The sequence below is a fragment of the Pongo pygmaeus genome, chromosome 1 (genome assembly GCF_028885625.2).
Source record: "Pongo pygmaeus isolate AG05252 chromosome 1, NHGRI_mPonPyg2-v2.0_pri, whole genome shotgun sequence".
NCBI classification, from domain to species: Eukaryota; Metazoa; Chordata; class Mammalia; order Primates; family Hominidae; genus Pongo; species Pongo pygmaeus.
Genome location: NC_072373.2, coordinates 179,674,134 through 179,693,138, shown reverse-complemented (window position 1 = coordinate 179,693,138; position 19,005 = coordinate 179,674,134). Strand labels below are relative to the sequence as shown.

The 19,005-nt window shown below is 36.4% G+C and overlaps 1 protein-coding gene and 1 pseudogene across 1 annotated transcript in view; one reads left to right on the top strand and one right to left on the bottom strand.

Annotated features, from left to right (window-relative positions):
* Window positions 1–19,005, bottom strand: part of FAF1 (Fas associated factor 1) — a 534,220-nt gene that overhangs the window by 332,263 nt on the left and 182,952 nt on the right. The window contains exon 4 of the mRNA XM_054488490.2: window positions 18,679–18,884. Coding sequence (XP_054344465.1) covers window positions 18,679–18,884 — 206 coding nt within the window. The remainder of the gene's footprint in view (window positions 1–18,678; window positions 18,885–19,005) is intronic.
* On the top strand, window positions 8,669–11,875 carry LOC129012576 (prohibitin 1-like; annotated as a pseudogene).

The following is a 19,005-nucleotide window of genomic DNA, read 5'->3' as shown; positions in this document are numbered from 1 at the left end:
TAATAAAAAGCCTACCAACCAGACAATGCCCAGGACCAGAAGAGCTCACAGCTGAATTCTACCAGATGCACAGAAAGGAACTGGTATTGTTCCTACTAAAACTATTCCAAATGCTTGAGGAAGAGAGACTCCTCCCTAACTCATTTTATGAGGCCAGCATCATCCTGACACCAAAACCTGGCAGAGACACAACAAAAAATGAAAGCTTCAGGCCAGTATCAATGATGAACATGGATGCAAAAATCCTTAACAAAATACTAGCAAACCAAATCCAGCAGCACATCCAAAAGCGAATCCTTCATGATCAAGTGGACTTTATCCCTGGGATACAAGGTTGGTTTAATATATACAAATCAATTAATGTGATTTACCACATAAACAGAACTATAAGCAAAAACCACATGACCATTTCAACAGATACAGAAAAGGCTTTCAATAAAATTCAACATGCTTCATGTTAAAAACCCTCAACAGGCCGGGTGTGGTGGCTCAGGCCTATGATCCCAGCACTTTGGGAAGCCAAGGCAGGTGGATCACTTGGGGTCAGGAGTTTGAGACCAGCCTGGCCAATATGGTGAAACCCCATCTCTACAAAAAATACAAAAATTAGCTGGGCGTGGTGGCTCATGCCTATAGTCCCAGCTACTTGGGAGGCTAAGGCAAGAGAATCACTTGAATCCAGGAGGCGGAGGTTGCAGTGAGACGAGATCACACCACTGCACTCCAGCCTGAGTAACAAAGTGAGACTCTGTATTAAAAGAACAAACAAAAAACCTTCAACAAACTAGGCACTAAAGAAACATACTTCAAAATATTAAGAGCCATCTATGAAAAACCCACAGCCAACATCATACTGAATTGAGCAAAAGTTAGAAGGATTCCCCTTGAAACCAGAACAAGAAAAGGATGCCCTCCCTCACCACTCTATTCAACATACACAGCACTGGAAGTCCTAGCCAGAGCAATCAGGCAAGAGAAAGAAATAAAAGGCATCCAAATAGGAAGAGAGGAAGTCATATCATATCATCTCTGTAGATGATATGATAGTATACCTAGGAAACCCCACAATATCCGTCCAAAAGCTACTAGCTCTGATAAACAACTCCAGCAATGTTTCAGGATACAAAATCAATGTACGAAAATCAGTACCATTTCTACATACCTACAATGTCCAAGCTGAGAGTCAATTCAAGAACACAATCTCATTTACAGTAGCCACAAGGAAATGCAATACCTAGGAATACAGCTAACTAGGGAGGTGAAAGATCTCTACAATGAGAATTACAAAAGACTGCATGAAGATATCAGATATGACACAAAGAAATGAAAAAACATTTCATGCTCAATAGGAAGCATGAATATTATGAAAATGGCCATACTGCCCAGAGCAATTTACAGATTCAATGCTATTTCTACCAAACTACCAAGGACATTCTTCACACAATTAGAAAAGACTATTTTAAAATTCATATGGAACCAAAAAGGAGCCTGAATAGCCAAGATAATCCTAAGCAAAAAGAACCTAAGCAGAAAGCTGGAGGCACCACATTACCCAACTTCAAACTATACTACAAGGCTGCAGTAACCGTAACAGCACATTACTGGTATAAAAACAGACACACAGACTCATGGAATGGAGAGCCCAGAAATAATGCCACACATCTACAACCATCTGATCTTCGACAAAGTTGACAAAAACAAATGGGGAAAGGCTCCCTATTCAATAAATGGTGTTGGGGTAGCTGGTTAGTCATATGCAGAAGACTGAAACTGGACCCCTTCCTTAAGCATATACAAAAATCAACTTAAGATGGATTAAAGACTCAAATGTAAAACCTAAAACTATAAAAACCCTAGAAGACAACCTTGAAGATACCATTCTGGACATAGGCCCTGGCAAAGATTTCATAACAAAGACATCAAAAGCAATTCCAACAAAAACAAAAACTGACAAATGAGACCTAATTAAACTAAAGAGCTTCTGCACAGCAAAAGAAACTATCAACAGAGTAATCACACAACCTACATAATGGGAGAAAATATTTGCAACCTACAGAATGGGAGGAGATATTTGCATCTAATAAAGGTCTAATATCCAGAATCTATAAGAAACTTAAATTAATGAGCAAAAAACAAACAACCCCATTAAAAAGTGGGCAAAGGACACGATCAGATACTTTTTGAAAGAAGCCATATATATGGCCAAAAAAGCATACACAAAATGCTCAGTATCACTAATTATCAGAGAAATGCAAGTCAAAACCACAATGAGATACCATATTATACCAGTCAGAATGGCTATTATTAAAAACAAAAAATAATGGGCCCAGCACAGTGGCTCACGCCTGTAATCCCTGCACTTTGGGAGGCCGAGGTGGGCGGATCACCTGAGGTCAGGAGTTCAAGACCAGCCTGGCCAACATGGTGAAATCCCATCTCTACTAAAAATACAAAAATTAGCTGGGCGTGGTGGCAGGCACCTGTAATCCCAGCTACTCAAGAGGCTGAGGCAGGGGAATCGCTTGAACCTGGGAGGCGGAGGTTGCAGTGAGCCGAGATCGTGCCATTGCACTCTAGCCTGGGTGATAAGAGTGAAACTCCGTCTCCAAAAAACAAACAAACAAACAAACAAAATGCCAACTATGTTTAATTTTGAAATTTTTCTTCTAAACGCAAAAAAAATTGACAGAAGTAGAGCCCTTGGGAAAAAGCAGAGATTATGGACAAGTTGTAGGGAAATACAGAAAAAGATTACATATAGGTTGAAAAATTGTGGATGTTGTTCAACTGCAAGAAACATTTTTTTCTCAAGTTAATCAGTGTCTTTTAATGTATAATACCATAAAGTCCTTAGTAAAAACAATATTCTGAAAAATAACTAAATAAATAATAGATGCTGGCAAGGTTGCTAAGAAAAGGGAATGCTTATACACTGTTGGTGGGAATGTAAATTAGTTCAGCCTTTGTGGAAAGCAGTTTGGCAATCTCTCAAAGAACTTAAGAAAGAATTACCATCCTACCCCACAATCCCATTATTGGGTATATACACAAAGGAATATTAATCATCACACCATAAAAGACACATGTACTCATATGTTCACTGCAACACTATTCACAATAGCTAAGACATGGAATTAACCTAAATACTCATCAATGGTAGACTGGATGAAGAAAGTGTCGTACATTTACACCATGGAATACACCACAGCCATAAAAAAAGAATGAGATCATGTCCTCTGCAGCAACATGGATGGAGCTGGAGGGCATTATTCTAAATGAACTAACACAGGAACAGAAAACCAAATATTGCGTGTTTTCACTTACAAGTGGGAGCTAAACACTGAGCACACATGGACACAAAGAAAAGAACAACAGACACTGGGGACTACGTGAGACTGGAGAGTGGGAGGAGGGTGAAGATCAAAAAAACTACCTATCAGGTACTATGTTTATTACCTGGGTGATGAAATAATCTGCACACCATACCCCAGTGACACACAATTTACCTATATAACAAACCTGCTCATGTACCCCTGAACCTGAAATAAACTTTAAATAAAATAAATATCATTAGGGCAAACACTCATTAACATCTAATTAATAAAATTTTTAAAATGAAAAACAAAAGCACTTTGGGATAAGGCTACTCAAGAACAAGAAATGATTTAATGGCAAAGACTACAAGACAATGCCCACTGGCTTTCCCTATGTACTATTCTGGTATCATTAATTGAAAGATGTTAACTCCTGTATATCTTGCTACTTATAGACATAAGTTTACATTTAAAATGCTTTAACATAACACCTACAATTAAAAAAGAATTATAAATACGTGAGTATTTTGAGGTTCTGGACAAAGGATTCCAGGAAGCTCAGCTGGGGAAAATTGTTTGAGCCTAGGAGTTTGAGGCTTCAGTGGGGCATGACTGCATCACTGCATTCTAGCCTAGGCGACAGAGTGAGACTCTGTTTTTACTTTAAGTACAACATTTTAAAATGTGACATCAGATCCGGCCATCCCACTTCTGAGTCTGCAGCCAAAGTAATTAAAATATGTTGAAGAGATGTCTGCACTTCCATGTTCGTTGCAGGATTATTCATGATAGCCAAGAGATGGGAACAATCTATGTGCCCGTCAATAGATGAACGGATACAAAAATGTGGTATATACACAATGGAATACTATTCAGCCTTAAAAAAAGAACAAAATTCTGTCATTTGCAACAACATGAATGAGTCTAGAGAACATTCTGCTAAGTGAAATAAGCCAGGCACAGAAAGACAAATATCGCATACTCTCACTTACATATGGAATCTAAACATCTGAATCCACATATGAAGTAGAGGGTAGAATGGTAGTTACCAGAGGCAGAGGCATACAGTGAGCTCCGTGGATAAAGAGGAAATATCAATCAGAGGGTCTCTTTGATCAGTTAGACAGAAGGAAAATATTCTGGTGATCTAATGCACAGTAAGGTGAATACAGTTAAGAAATAATGTATCACTCAAAATTGCTAAAAGGGTGGATTTTAAGTCTCACCACAAAGAAATGGTAAGTATATGAGATGATGGGTATGTATTTGCTCATTCTAAAATGTACACATGTACTGAAACATCATATTGTACCTCATAAACATATACACTTATTAAACATCAATTTAAAAATCTGAAGCTGAATAATATTTCTAATGCATAAATAACAATAAACTATGCACATTGAGACCACAGTTTGAGATGCTACTTTATTCAGGTTTTAAAATGACCCAATAATAAATTATTTGGGGAGTACACAATTGATGGCATGGAGGCAACAGACATCAGTTTGCAGGTGGACTAAACAATACTACTAACACACAACATTTGCTGTCTTTCTTCCCCCATAATACAAGCTATAATCAATTGCATTGTCATTTCATGCTCATAGCATCTTTCAAGACACACAAAAGTGTCACTCTTTACTTCTTTTCACATGTACTAATAACAGAAGAACATTTAACTAGTATTTATTATTCATAAAGCATGGCTAAGGCATGTGGGGGAGGGATAAGGCACTTGCCAAACACTATACAGCTAATAAGAGTCACAGAGTCAAGATCAGAATCTAAATTTATAGATTCAGGACAAAACCTGGTTTGAAATAACCTGAACTACTTTTTCAGACTGAAAATGCACTTGCTAAATGTTTTAAATCTTTCCATATTCAACCTGATTTCTTAAAAACTAAAATAGTATCCAATATAATAAAAGTAGCTTTAAGAAAGATCAGAAAGAGAAAAAATAAGATAAATGGTTCAAATAATAACAGACATATTTTTCTGCTATATCTCAAAAATAAAATTAAAGCTATGCCTACTAGGCTCCAGTAAATTAGGTTGGTTAACAGCACTGATTTGACAAACTTTATTAAACAAATAGCTGCATGTTAGGTTAAATCCATTGCTAGATCTTAGAGATCTAACAATATACAATAATCCCTACCCTCAAAGAGATCACAATACTTCACATCAGACAGCATTTTATAGGAGGACAAATGCTTTAAAATAATTCTTTAAATTTATTCAAGGTAAGAAAACAGAATTCAGAAGGTTTTGGGTATTGAAATGAAACTGCAATAAGGACCATAAAAACATTAACAACCCAGTGAAATTACCACTAGGTGTCACTGTGATACAAAGTTCTTAGCTGCCTTTGGGCTGGCTTTCAAACCTTGTTGCATCTTCCTGGTAATAACGTGGAAAAGGTGCATAATCTGATTGAGCATCTCTTTGCATTGTATTATTTATATGTATACAGCTACAGAAAAAATATTATTTATATAATTCCAGTAACACTGAAATGAGTTATATCTATAATAATTCTATTGCTGGTCACATAAACTTTAATGAATGTACATTTTTAAAATTTCCTATAATGGATGAATATATACACATATATTCATATACTCATTTATTGAGCCATTTGTTTCCTCAACAAGGACTACTCTGTGCCAAACACTGTGCTAGAATAAAGAATCTAGAGAGGAATAAGACCTGCTCTCTAAGCGTGAGGAGTTAACATTCACAAGGAAAATCTGAAACACAAAGGGTAAGATGTGTTAAAATCCATGTTTAAAGCATATACAAAATTTTATGGGATCGTAGCAGATGATTCAACTTAACTGTATGTCCAGAAAGGTTAGGAAAGGCTTCATAGAAGAGGAAATATTTACATGGGATCCTGGAAGTTGTGTAGGAGTTTTCTAGAAAGCCAAAGCAAGAAAAGGTTTATCAAATGGAATAGAGGAAATACAGAGCCACTGAAAGGCACATGAGGAGATGTGTGTTTTAGAAAAATCACTACAGGGCAACTACATAGAAAAGATGGACTAAAGGAAGAAAGAAACGAACATATGGAAATCAGGGAATTATTTTAATTAATGAAAGAAATCCTTGAACTGTAACAAAGGGGGATGAAAAATAAAGGAGAGATTCCGTCATAATGTGATAGAATTCATAAAACTTTATTGACTAAATGCAGTGAAGTCAGAAAAAAATTCTATCAAGTCTAAGTATTATCCTTAAGTATGCCTTCCCTAGTTACACATACAAACATGCCAACAGGGAAAACAGAGAAAGTATATAACATGATTCTCTGCCTGCCATAATACTCATAAGGCAATAACTATAATCCAGAACAAATAAAACTGCAACAGCTAGAAGAAGCAGGAGCAGGTACATATCATATAATAACAATATCTGATTTAAAATTCATTTTGAGTCAAACTGTGTTTATAGTATGTCCATAACTATGAAGAATATGACTGGAAATATTTTAAAGCTTTATCATAGAAGTATATGAAAGAACTTCCAGGGATCACTTTTCGTAAACTTTTGGCTTTATCATCCCCTGTAAAAGCTAACTTATGCTCAAGTATGATAGAGTAGGAACAGTCAAGCTGTCATTCGGTTTGAAAACAAATACAATTAAGACAGCTACAGACACATTATAAATACAACTGGACTCAAAATGAATTTTAAACCAATATGTATCTACTCCTGCTTCTAGCTCTTCCAGTTTTATTTGTTCTGGATTATAGTTTTACCTTATTATGAATCATATGGCAGGCAGAGAATCATGTTATATGCTTTCTCTCTGATATATTTAAAGTGTAACATTAACATATATAATCCAGAGAAGCCAGCCATTTCTGATCACCACACTTGAAATAAGCAGAGGATTTTTTTCTTAGTTGAAAAAATACTTAATGTGATCAAAATACCCATGAACTTTCACCATACACAAAATAGTCCACCAAAAAAAAGAATCAGGTTTTTTTTGAAGTGACACACTATTCACTCACATGAATCAGACACATGCAACAAGATGGCAGTTAAAATTTATTTAATATATAATTGCATTCCAGTTTTCTTAAAACAAAAAAAAAATCTGAGGTAATTTTAAGATTTAAAAGAAAAAGTGTGATGTGGCACTGAATTTGCCCCCTTGGATAATAAAAATATTTGTCATTAAACTAAGAAAGTAAAGGCTAAATCATATCCCTTTCAGTGATTCCCAACTAATAAACCCGAGATGCCTTAGCAATACTACTAAAAATCCATACGAACAAGAAGCATCATCAATTCTGACCAACTAATATTGTAAAGATAAATAACATTACTTTTAAAATGTCAACAGAGGAGGTTTGGTGATTTAATAAAAAAAAATACAGAATCAGCCAGTGTAAGTAGCTCATACCTGTAATCCCAGCACTTTGGGAGACTGAGGTGGGAGGACTGCTTGAGCCCAAGAGTTCAAGACCAGTCTGGGCAACACAGTGAGACCCCATCTATAAAAATGATAATAATAAAAAATAAAATAAATAATATAGGCTGTCAAGTTGGCTCACACCTGTAATCCCAGTGCTTTAGGAGGCCAAGGCAGAAGAATCACATGAGGCCAGGAGTTCAAGAACAGCCTGGGCAACAAAATGAGACCCCATTTCTTCAAAAAGTGAAAAAAAAAAAATTAGCCAAACATGGTGACGTGTGCCTGTAGTCCCAGCACTCGGGAAGCTGAGGTGAGTGGGAGGATCACTTGAGCCTAGGAGTTCAAGCTTAACATTGAGCTATGGTCATATCACTGCATTCCAACCTGGGAGACACAGCAAGACTCTGTCACTTAAGAGAAAAAAATCATTTTAAGTCACATGAATTCAAAAATGCCATAGTGAATTTGTAACTGCATTTCATTATTATATATTTCCTAAGTCAACACTATAAAAATATTTTTTCAAAGGAACCTTAAACTGGAAAAAAATGAAAAAATACAGATACGGTAAACTATACCAGAGGTATCCTCAATGCAGCTAAGAAAATTTGATAAGTTTGGACAATCAATCTGAAATAAGAATGCAGATGGCTACCAAGTTATAAAAAAGATTTCCAGCCCGTTATGAGGCCTAAATTCAAAATGAACTTTGGAACCTGAATTCATTTTAAGAAAAAAAAAAAGGAAATTCAGAAAGGATCAGGAATATGGCTAAAATTGAAAAGATTAACCAGATTAAGTGATGGCAAGGATAGGGAGTAACTGGAACCCTGTTCTACTGGTAGAAGTGAATTGGTTCGACCATTTTATAAAAATGTTTTGCTACACCTGCTAACTCTAAACAAACATATATCTTTATGCTATGATTCAGCAGCTCCACTTGAAGGTCAAAAGAAGAATGTTTATGTACGCCAAAAACGTGTACAAGAATGTTCACAGCAGCTTGATAACACTAGAAAGAACCCAAATATCTATCACCAGTAGAATGGGTAATTTATGGTATTTTCATATAATAGAATTCTACATAGCAATTAGAATGAATGAATTACTGAATCTCAAAGACATAATATTGAGTGAAAGAAGTTAAACACAGTATACAATGTATGATTTCAATTATACAAAGGTCAAAATACACAAATGCAATCCAAGGTGACAAAGGTCAAAACAGTGGTTTCAGAGGGGAGATTAAATAGCTAGTAGGGGGAATGAGAGAGGCTTCTGAGGTGCAAGAAATATTCACTATCTGGATCTGGGTGGTGGTGGTTCCAAGGGTATAAACTTAATATTTACATATAATTGACTCTTGAATAATGGGGGTGGGGGGGTTAGGGTACCAACCCTTCCACACGTCAAAAATCTAGGTATAGCTTTTGACTCTCCAAAAACTTACTACTAGCTTACTGTTGACGAGAAACCTTACTGATAACATAAACCATTGATTAACAAATCTTTTGTACATTATGTGCATTATATATACATTTCCCACAATAAACTAGAGAAAAGAAAATGTTATTAAGAAATCCAAAATATATTTACTATTCATTAAGTGAAAGTGGATCATCTTCCTCACTGTCTTCATGTTGAACAGACTGAAGAGAAGGAGGAAGGGGAGGGGTTGGTCTTGCTATCTAAGGGCTGGCAGAGACAGTAGAAAATTTGCTTGTGCCCAGGAGTTCAAGGCCACAGTAAACTAAGAGTGTGCCACTGCACTTCAGCCTGAGTGACAGAGCAAGACCATCCCTTAAAAAAACAAAACAACACACACACACACACACACAATACAGCTTGCTGCATCGATTAACTTCCTTTCATGAAAAGTTTTGCTGTAACATATGATGCTGTTTGATAGTATTTTACCCACACTAGAACTTCTTTTACAGTTGGAGTCAATTCTCTCAAACCCTGCCACTGTTTTATCAATTAAGTTTATGTCACATTCTAAATCCTTTTTTTGTCATTTCAACCATGTTTACGCATAGCATCTTCATCAGCAATAGATTACATCTCAAGAAACCACTTTATTTGCTCTTCCATCCAAGTTTTATGAGACTGCAGCAATTTGGTCACGCCTTCAGGCTCCTCTTCTAATTCTTTTGCTATTTCTACCAGATCTGCAGTTACCTCCTCCACTAAAGTCCTGAACTCCTCAAAGTCATCCATGAAGGTTGAAATCAGCTTCTTCCAAACTCCTATTAATGTTGATATCTTGACCTCCTCCCATGAATCATGAGTGTTCTTCATGGCATCTTAGAATGGTGAGTCCTTTCCAGATGGTTTTCAACGTATTTTGCCAAAATCCATCAGAAGAATCACTACATATGGCAGCTATAGCCTTATGAAATGTATTTCTTGAATAACAAGACTTGAAATTTGAAATTATTCCATGATCCATGGGCTGCAGAACTGATACTATGTTAGCAGGTGGGAAGATAATATCTATTTCCCTGTATATATTGATATCTAAATATATATTTAGATATGAGATAAATATATAAAATTATATACAAAATACTCTATAAAATATGTAAATGAATACAAAATTTTAAAAAATATAATTTGTGACACCAATAACAAAAAAACGTTTGGGGGTGGAGGGAAGTAAAAGAGTATTTGTATGTGATTGAAGTTAGATTGTTATCAGCTTAAAATAGATTCATATAACTATAAGATGTCTTACGGAAACCACAGGTTATAAATTTTTTAAAAATTAGAAAAGAGCTGAATGCAGTGGTGCACACCTGTCATCCCAGCTACTCAGGAGGCTGAGGCAGAAGGATCACTTGAACTAGGGAATTCAAGACCAGCCTGGGCCGCTTAGTAAGAGCCTGTCTCTTAAAAAAAGAAAAAGAAAAAAAAGGAATCAAAGTATATCACTACAAGCACGCATGCACAGACACACACACATACACACACACACACACACACACACACACACACACAGAGGAAGTAAAATAGGAAGTGTAGGGGGACTACAAGACAGAAAACATATAAGAAAATGTTGACAGTAAGTCCTTTCCTATCAGTAATTGCTTTAAATTTAAATGGATTAAACTTCCCAACCAAAAGACATAAAGTAGGTGAATGGATATAAAAACAAGATCCAATTATATGCTGATTACAATAGACTCACTTTAGATTTATGGACATGCAAAGTCTGAAAACGAAAGGATAGAAAAAGATACCCCAATGTATAGCTGGGGAATTCATGTGGAGGTCAGAGTGGAAGCAGGTGTGAGAGGGTCCAGCAGAAGGAAACACAGCTGCCAAAGGGTTTTAGTCCATCAGCAAGTTTGACCTGGCCTTAGCCATAGCACAAAGTGTGGTGAACTCTGCCTCATATAATGTGGATGCTGGGTAAAGAGCTATTGTCTTTGATCGATCCCACGGAGCACATAACACTGGTAGAGACAGGGACTCACTTTCTCATCCCCTGGGTACGGAAACCAATGATCTTTGACTGTCACTCTTGACCATACAACATGCCAATCATCACTGGTAGCAAAAATTTACGGAATGTCAGTGTCACTGCACATCCTCTTCCAGCCTGTCTCTAGCCAGCTTCCTCACATCTTCATCAGTATCAGAGAGGACTATGATGAGCATGTGCTGCCACCTGTCATCACAGAAATCCTCAAGTCAGTGGTGACTTGCTCTGATGCTGGAGAACAAATCACCCCAAGAGAGCTGGTCTCCACACAGGTGAGTGATGGACTTACGGAGTGAGCAGCCACCTTTGGGTTTATCCTGAATAACGTGTCCTTGATGCATCTTACCTTCAGGAGGAGTCACAGAAGTGGTGGAAGCCAAACACATGGCTCAGCAGGAAGCAGACAGGGCCAGAATTGTGGTGGAAAAGGCTGAGCAGCAGGAACAGGAGGTCATCATCTCTGCCAAGGGTGACTCCAAGGCAGCTTAGCTGATTGCCAACTCACTGGCCACTGTGGGTGACAGCCTGATTGAACTGTGCAAGATGGAAGTCACAGAGGACATTGAGTACCAGCTCTCACACTCTCAGAACATCATTTACCTGCTGCCAGGGCAGTCAATACTCCTCCAGGTGCCCCGGTGAGGGTCTACCCTGCCTGCACCTCTTTGGCCAACTAGGCCAGAGCCTCAATGATTCTTACCACCACCTTCTTTCTGCCTCCACCCCAGAAATCACTGTGAAATTTCATAATTGGCTTAAAGTGAAGCAAATAAAAGTAAAATCACTTCAAAAAGAAAAAAAAAAAAAGATACTCCATGGGAATGGTAATAAAAGGAAAGTAGGGGGTGCCATATTTATATCAAACGAAATAGAGTTTAAGTAAAAAATTGTCACAGGAGATAAAGAAAGACATTATATAATGATAAAATGGTCAATTCACCAGGAAGATATCCACAAATATATATGCATCCAATACTGAAGTACCCAAATATATGAAGCAAACATTGACAAAACTGAAGGGAAAAACAGACACCAACATAATTATAGTGGGAGATTTCAACACCCCATTTTCAATAACGAATAGAAATATCCAGACCAGATGATCAATATGGAAACTGAGGACTTGAACAATGCTATCAACCAAATAGATCTAACAGACATATACTGAACATCCATTCTACCACAGCAGAATACACACTCTTCTCAAATGCAGAGAATATTCTATGATATAGCACATATTACGCCATAAAAAAGTCTTAAACTTAAGATGACTGAAATCATATTAAGTATCCTTCCCAACCAAAATAAAATGAAGCAAAAACTAAACAATAACAGAAGGAAAACTGGAAAAGTCACAGATACAGTCATGCTCCTCATAACAATGTTTCCATCAACAATGACCACATATATTATACCAAGGTGGTCCTGAGCTGAATAACTCCTATCATCTAGTGACATCTTAGCCACTGTAACATTGTAGCACAACACATTATTCACAAATTTTTGGTGATGCTGGTATAAACAAACCTACTGCACTGCCAGTAATATAAAAGTATAGCACATAGAATCATATATAGTACATAATACTTGATAATGATAATAAACAACTATGTTACTGGTTTATGTATTCACTATACTATACTTTTTACTGTTATTTTAAAGTATACACTTTTTTTTGTTTTTTTGAAGTTAATGGTAAAACAGGCTCAGGCTAGTCCTTCAGGAAGTATTCTAAAGGTATCATTACCCATAGCAGATGACACCTCTATGTCTGTTACTGCCACTGAAAAACTTCCAGTGGGACAAGATGTGGAAGTGGAAAACAGTGATATTGATGATCCTGACCCCGGGTAGGCCTAGGTAATGTGTGTGTTCGTGTCTTAGTTTTTAACAGAAAAGTTTTAAAATTTAAAAAATAATAATTAAAAAATTTCAAAACAAAAAAGCTTACAGAAAAAGGATATAAAGAAAAAAACATTTGCACAACTGTACAATGTGTGTTTTCAGCAAAGTGTTATAAAAATGTCAAAAAGTTTTTTATTTTTATTTTTTAAAGTAGAGACAAGGTCTCGTTATGTTACCCAGGCTGGTCTCAAATTCCTGGGCTCCAGCAGTCCTCCCACCTAGGCCTCCCAAAGTGCTGGGACTACTGGCATGAGCTACTGTGCCCATCCTCAAGAAGTCTTAAAAGTTTTAAAATTTATAAAGTAGAAAAGTTACAGTAAGCTAAGGTTAATTCGTTATTAAAGAAATATATTTTTTAATAAATTTAGTGTAGCCTAGGAGTACAGTGCTTATAAAGTCTGCATCAGTGTACAGTAATGTCCTAAGTCTTCACATTCACTCACTGCTCACTCATTGAGAGCAACTTCCAGTACTGCACACTCCATTCATAGTAAGCATCCCATTAAGGTGTTACTTTTTATACCATATTTTAATATACAGAAATAATAGGAAAAAAATCAACAATACTAAGAGTTTTTTTTTTAAAGATCAACCAAGTTCATCAACCTAATTTATCTAGAGTAAGAAAAAAACAGAAAAATTAAATAAAAAATAATTATAAGAGACTACTATGAAAAATCATACGCCAACAAATTAGATAACATAGAAGAAATGGATAAATTCCTAGAAACATACAACCTACCAAGACTGAATCGTGAACAAACAAAATCTGAACAGACATACAACTAGTCTGTTATAGAGAGTGAATCAGTAATCAAAAACCTCCCAACAAAGAAACATGCAGATGGTAACATTAGGGTATGTTACCAAACATTTAAAGAATTACTGCCAAGCCTTCTCACACTCTTCCGAAAAACTGAAGGAGGGAATACTTCCTAACTTCTTTCATGAGGCCAGCATTACATCAATACCAAAGCCAAAGAAGCTATCAAACGTATCAAACGAAAAGAAAACTACAGTCCAATATCCCTGATAAATACAGATGCAAAGATACTCAACAAAATATTAGCGAAACTAAATTCAACAGCACATTAAAAGGATTACACACCATGGCAAAGTGAGATTTACCCCTGGGATGAAAGGATTATTTAACATATAAAAATCGGCCAGGTGCAGTGGTTCACCCCTGTAATCCCAGCACTCTGGGAGGCTGAGGTGGGCGGATCACTTGAGATCAGGAGTTTGAGAACAGCCTGGCCAACATGACGAAACCCCATCTCTACTAAAAATATAAAAATTAGCTAGGCATGTTGGCTGCGTGCCTGTAATCACAGCTACTGAGGAGGCTGAGGCATGAGAATCACTTGAACCTGGGAGGCGGAGGTTGCAGTGAGCCAAGATCACACCACCGCACTCCAGCCTGGGTGACAGAGCGAGACTCCATCTCAAAAACAACAACAACAACATATGAAAATCAGTCAATGTGATACACCACATTAAAAGCAAGAAGGATAAATGTCACACAATCATCTCAATAAACAAAAAGCTTTTGACAGAAGTCAACATATTTTCATAATACTGAACAAACTAGAAATAAAAGGAAATAACCTCTACATAATAAAAGCCATATATGAAAGTCCCACAGCTAACATCATATTCAAGGGTTAAGAACTAAAAGGTTTTCTTCTAACATCAGGAACAAGCTAGGATACCTTCTCACCACTTCTATTCAACGTAATACTGGAAAGCCTAGCTAGAACAATTAAGCAAGAAAAACAAAAGACATCCAAACTGGAAAGGAAGAAATACAACTATGTTTACAGACATGACATTATATGTAGAAAACACTAAGGATTCTACCAAAGGAAAAAAAAACTTAGAACTAATAAATAATACAAAATTCATCAATCTTTTATAAGATGCAAAATCAACACACAAAAATCAGCTGCATTTCTATATACTAACACTGAACAATCTGAAAAGGAAATTAAGAAAACAGTCCCATTTACAATAGCTTCAAAAAGAATAAAATGCTTATGAATAAACTTATCCAGAGACAAAAGACTTGTCCACTAAAAACTACAAAACACTGCTGAAAGAAATTAAAGAAGACACTGGAAAAGCTTCCCATGGTCATGGACTGAAAAACTTAACATTGTTAAAATGTCCATACTATCCAAAGTGATCTGCAGATTCAATGCAATCCCTATCAAAAGGCCAATGGTATTTTTTGCAGAAATACGGAAACAATCCTAAATATAAGTAACCACAAGGAACTCCAAACACAATTGTGAGAAAGAAGAACAAAGCTGGAGGCCTCCTACTTCCTAACTCCAAAACATATTACAAAGCTAGAGTAATTAGATCAGTTTGGTAGTGGCATAAAGACAGACACACCAACTAATGGAACAAAACTGAAATCCCAAAATTAAACCCACACGTATACAGTCAAATGATCTTTGACTAGAGTGGCAAGACCCCACAATGTAGAAAGGATAGTTTCTTCAAAAAATGGTACTGGGAAAACTGGATATCCACATGCAAAAGAACTTGGAACCTCATAACATACACAAACATCATCTCACGGTATTGTGTGAATTAAAGACATAAACATAAGACTTGAAACTATACGAGCAAAGACCTTGCCACTGTCCTCCAGCCTGGGTGACAGAACAAGACCCTGTCTCCAAAAAAAAAAAAAAAAAACTTGAAACTATAAAACTTGTAAAAGAAAGCAGAGCAGAGAGGAAATGCTTTATAACACTGATCTTGGCAATGGTTTTTTGGAAATGACTCCAAAAGCAGAGGCAATGAAAGAAAAAATAGACAAGTGAGACTTTATCAAATTAAAAAGCTTCTGCACAGAAAACTAAACCACAGAGTAAAAAGGCAACCTACAGAATGAGAGGAAATATGTGTGAACCATATATCTAATAACGGGTTAAAATACAAAATATAGAAAAACTTCTATAACTCAACAATAAAATATCAAATAACCCATTTAAAAAAAATGGACAAAGGACTTGAATAAACATTTCTCCAAAAAAGACATACAAATGGCCAACAGGTATATGAAAAGATACTCAACATCACTAATCAGACAAATATAAATCAAACCCACAATGAGCTATCACTTCACATCTTTTAGGATGGCTACTATAAAAAAAAAAAGGAAAGAAAAGAAAAAAGATAAACAGAAAATAATAAGTGTTAACAAAGTTAGGGTTGGAATGTAAAATGGTGTAGCTGCTATAGGAAACAGTATGGAAGTTCCTCAAAAAATTATAAATTAAACTACCATCTAATCCAGCAATCCCACTTTTGAACATACTGCCAACAAAATTGAAAACAGGATTTCTATGAAATATCCACACTCCTATGTCTGGGCACAGTGACTCACGCCTATAATCCCAACACTTTGGGAGTCTGAGGCAGGAGGATCACTTGAGCCCAAGAGTTCAAGACCAGCCTGGGCAAGAAAGTGAGACCCCTTCTCTACAAAGAAAAAAAAAAATTAGCCAGTCATGGTGGCACACGCCTATAGTCCTGCTACTCAGGAGGCCAAGGCAGGGGGACTGCTTGAGCCCAGAGGTTGAGGCTACAGTGAGCCGTGATCACGCCACTGCACTCCAGCCTGGGTGACAGCGTGAGACTCTGTCTCAAAAAAAAAAAAAAAAAAAAAAAATCACATTCTCACGTTCATTGCAGCGTTATTCACAATAGCCAAAAGGTAGAAACAACCTAAATGTCCATTTATGATAAGTTAATGAATAAAAAAAAATGTGATATATACACACAATGGAATATTATTCAGTTTTTAAAAAGAAGAAAATCCTGCTATATGCTATAACATATACAAGCATTGAGGACATTATGCTAAGTGAAATAAGCCATCACAGCGGGCAAATACTGCATTATTCCACTTCTATGAGGTATTTATAGTCAAACTTATAGAAACAGACGATAGAATGGCAGTTGCCAGGAGCTTGAGGGAGGGGAAAATGGAAAGTTGCTATCCAATGGGTACAGAGTTTCAGTTATGTAAGATGAAAAAGTGCATAAACAATCTTGTGCTGTATACTTAGAAATATATTGACAGGCTAAATCTCGTATTATGTGTTTTTTACCAAAATTTTTTTAAAATAAAAAACAATGTACAGGAGAATATTTGGGGGCATGGAAATGGGTACAGGGTGAAGGGGTTTATCTAGAAGAATAATCTACATAGAAGAAGAAACAAGTACAAAGGCCCAGACCTATTTGGTAAACTGAAATAAGTCCATTATGGCATAGGCATAGTGAACTAGGAGAGTGGTGATAGATGAAACTAGAAATGCAGGTAGGGGCTTGATCAAACAGGGACTTATAGGCCATGTTAAAGATTTGAATTATATCCTAAAATCAATGGAAAGCTTTTGAATGGCTTTAAGAAAACGAGTAACATAATCTGAGTAGTGTTTGGGAATGAACTGTTAAGAGTTTAACAGCCTTGCTTTCCAAGACTCAATTAATGAAATAAAATTCGAAAAGGATCTCCCCTAAAAGGAGAAAAGGGAAATTTCCAGAAACATCTAGAATTCAGATTTAAGGTAAACCACATTAAGAGAAAATTAATATGTGGTTCTACAATGAAAATGGATCAGATAATCTGAATCAAATATAAGTTCAACATAGTTAAACTATAGTAACTTGGTAAAGTCTGTCCAGAAATGGCAGGCATATACTTTCACCTCCTTTTGAAAAACAGCATTTTTTCAACTGGCAGAGAGAAAAGTGATGGGAACATGTCTCATGTCTGATTTCTCATTAAACATAGTGTGATGGTTTGAATGTATCCCCACCAAAATTCAGGTATTGTCTATGTGGTACTATTAAGACGCAGGTCCTTTAAAAGGTGATTAGGCAATGAGAGCTTCGTTAATGGGATTAGGTGCCCTTATAAAAAGAGTTTGATGAAGGGAGTCTGTCCCTTTTGCCCTTCTGGTTTCTGCCATGTGAGGATACAATGTTCCCCACTTAGGCGGATGCAGCATCAAGGTGCCATATTGTAAACAGTGAGCAGCCCTCACCAGACACCAAACCTCCTAAGCCTTGATCTTAGACTTCTTAGCCTCCAGAAATGTGAGAAAATAAATTTCTGTTCCTTATAAATTACCCAGTCTCAGGTATTGTTTTAGCAGCACAAAAAGGATCAAGATATATCCTATGAAAAATGAGTAAGTCTCAGTTGTAAAGCGTGATATGTAATGTACTTGATTAGGGTATTTTTTTAAAGCTCTTAGATGTTTGATTTGCATCAGCCCTAAAACAGCATTGTATACCATTCTACTTGCATGGAACAAAAAAAATTATTCTCAAACTTACCTCAATCTCAACACAGTATTTAAAAATAAAGCACAATAATCAGTGTTGGAAAGTTACCAGTTTCAACTTGCTTTTTTTCCCTTCTTGCACTGGTAGTCAACTAGAAATAAAAAAAATAACCTGAATGTTTACCTAATTATTTATTTGTGAAGGCTTTATGGCAGGAAAAACCTTACCAACAGTACAGCTGTCTTCAAGTACCACATCAACATTTCTGTCTCTGTATTCAACCCTGAAGTCCAGCATCCGAGGTTGCCTTTCTACAATCTGCCTGGATGGCATTACAGGTCGAAACGCTGAAGAAGAAGAGGAAGTAGGAGCTGAAGCTGGATGACTTGCTGGATTAAATGCAGGTCCTGGTATGGTCTCACCTCCATATTCACTAAAATGTTGACATAAAAAAGGATTATTGTCAACTAAATCATTACAGAATACTACTAGGGACCCTCTCCATACTTGGCTTGTGTTGTTCTTCCTATCAAGTAAGTTTACCTACATGTGTG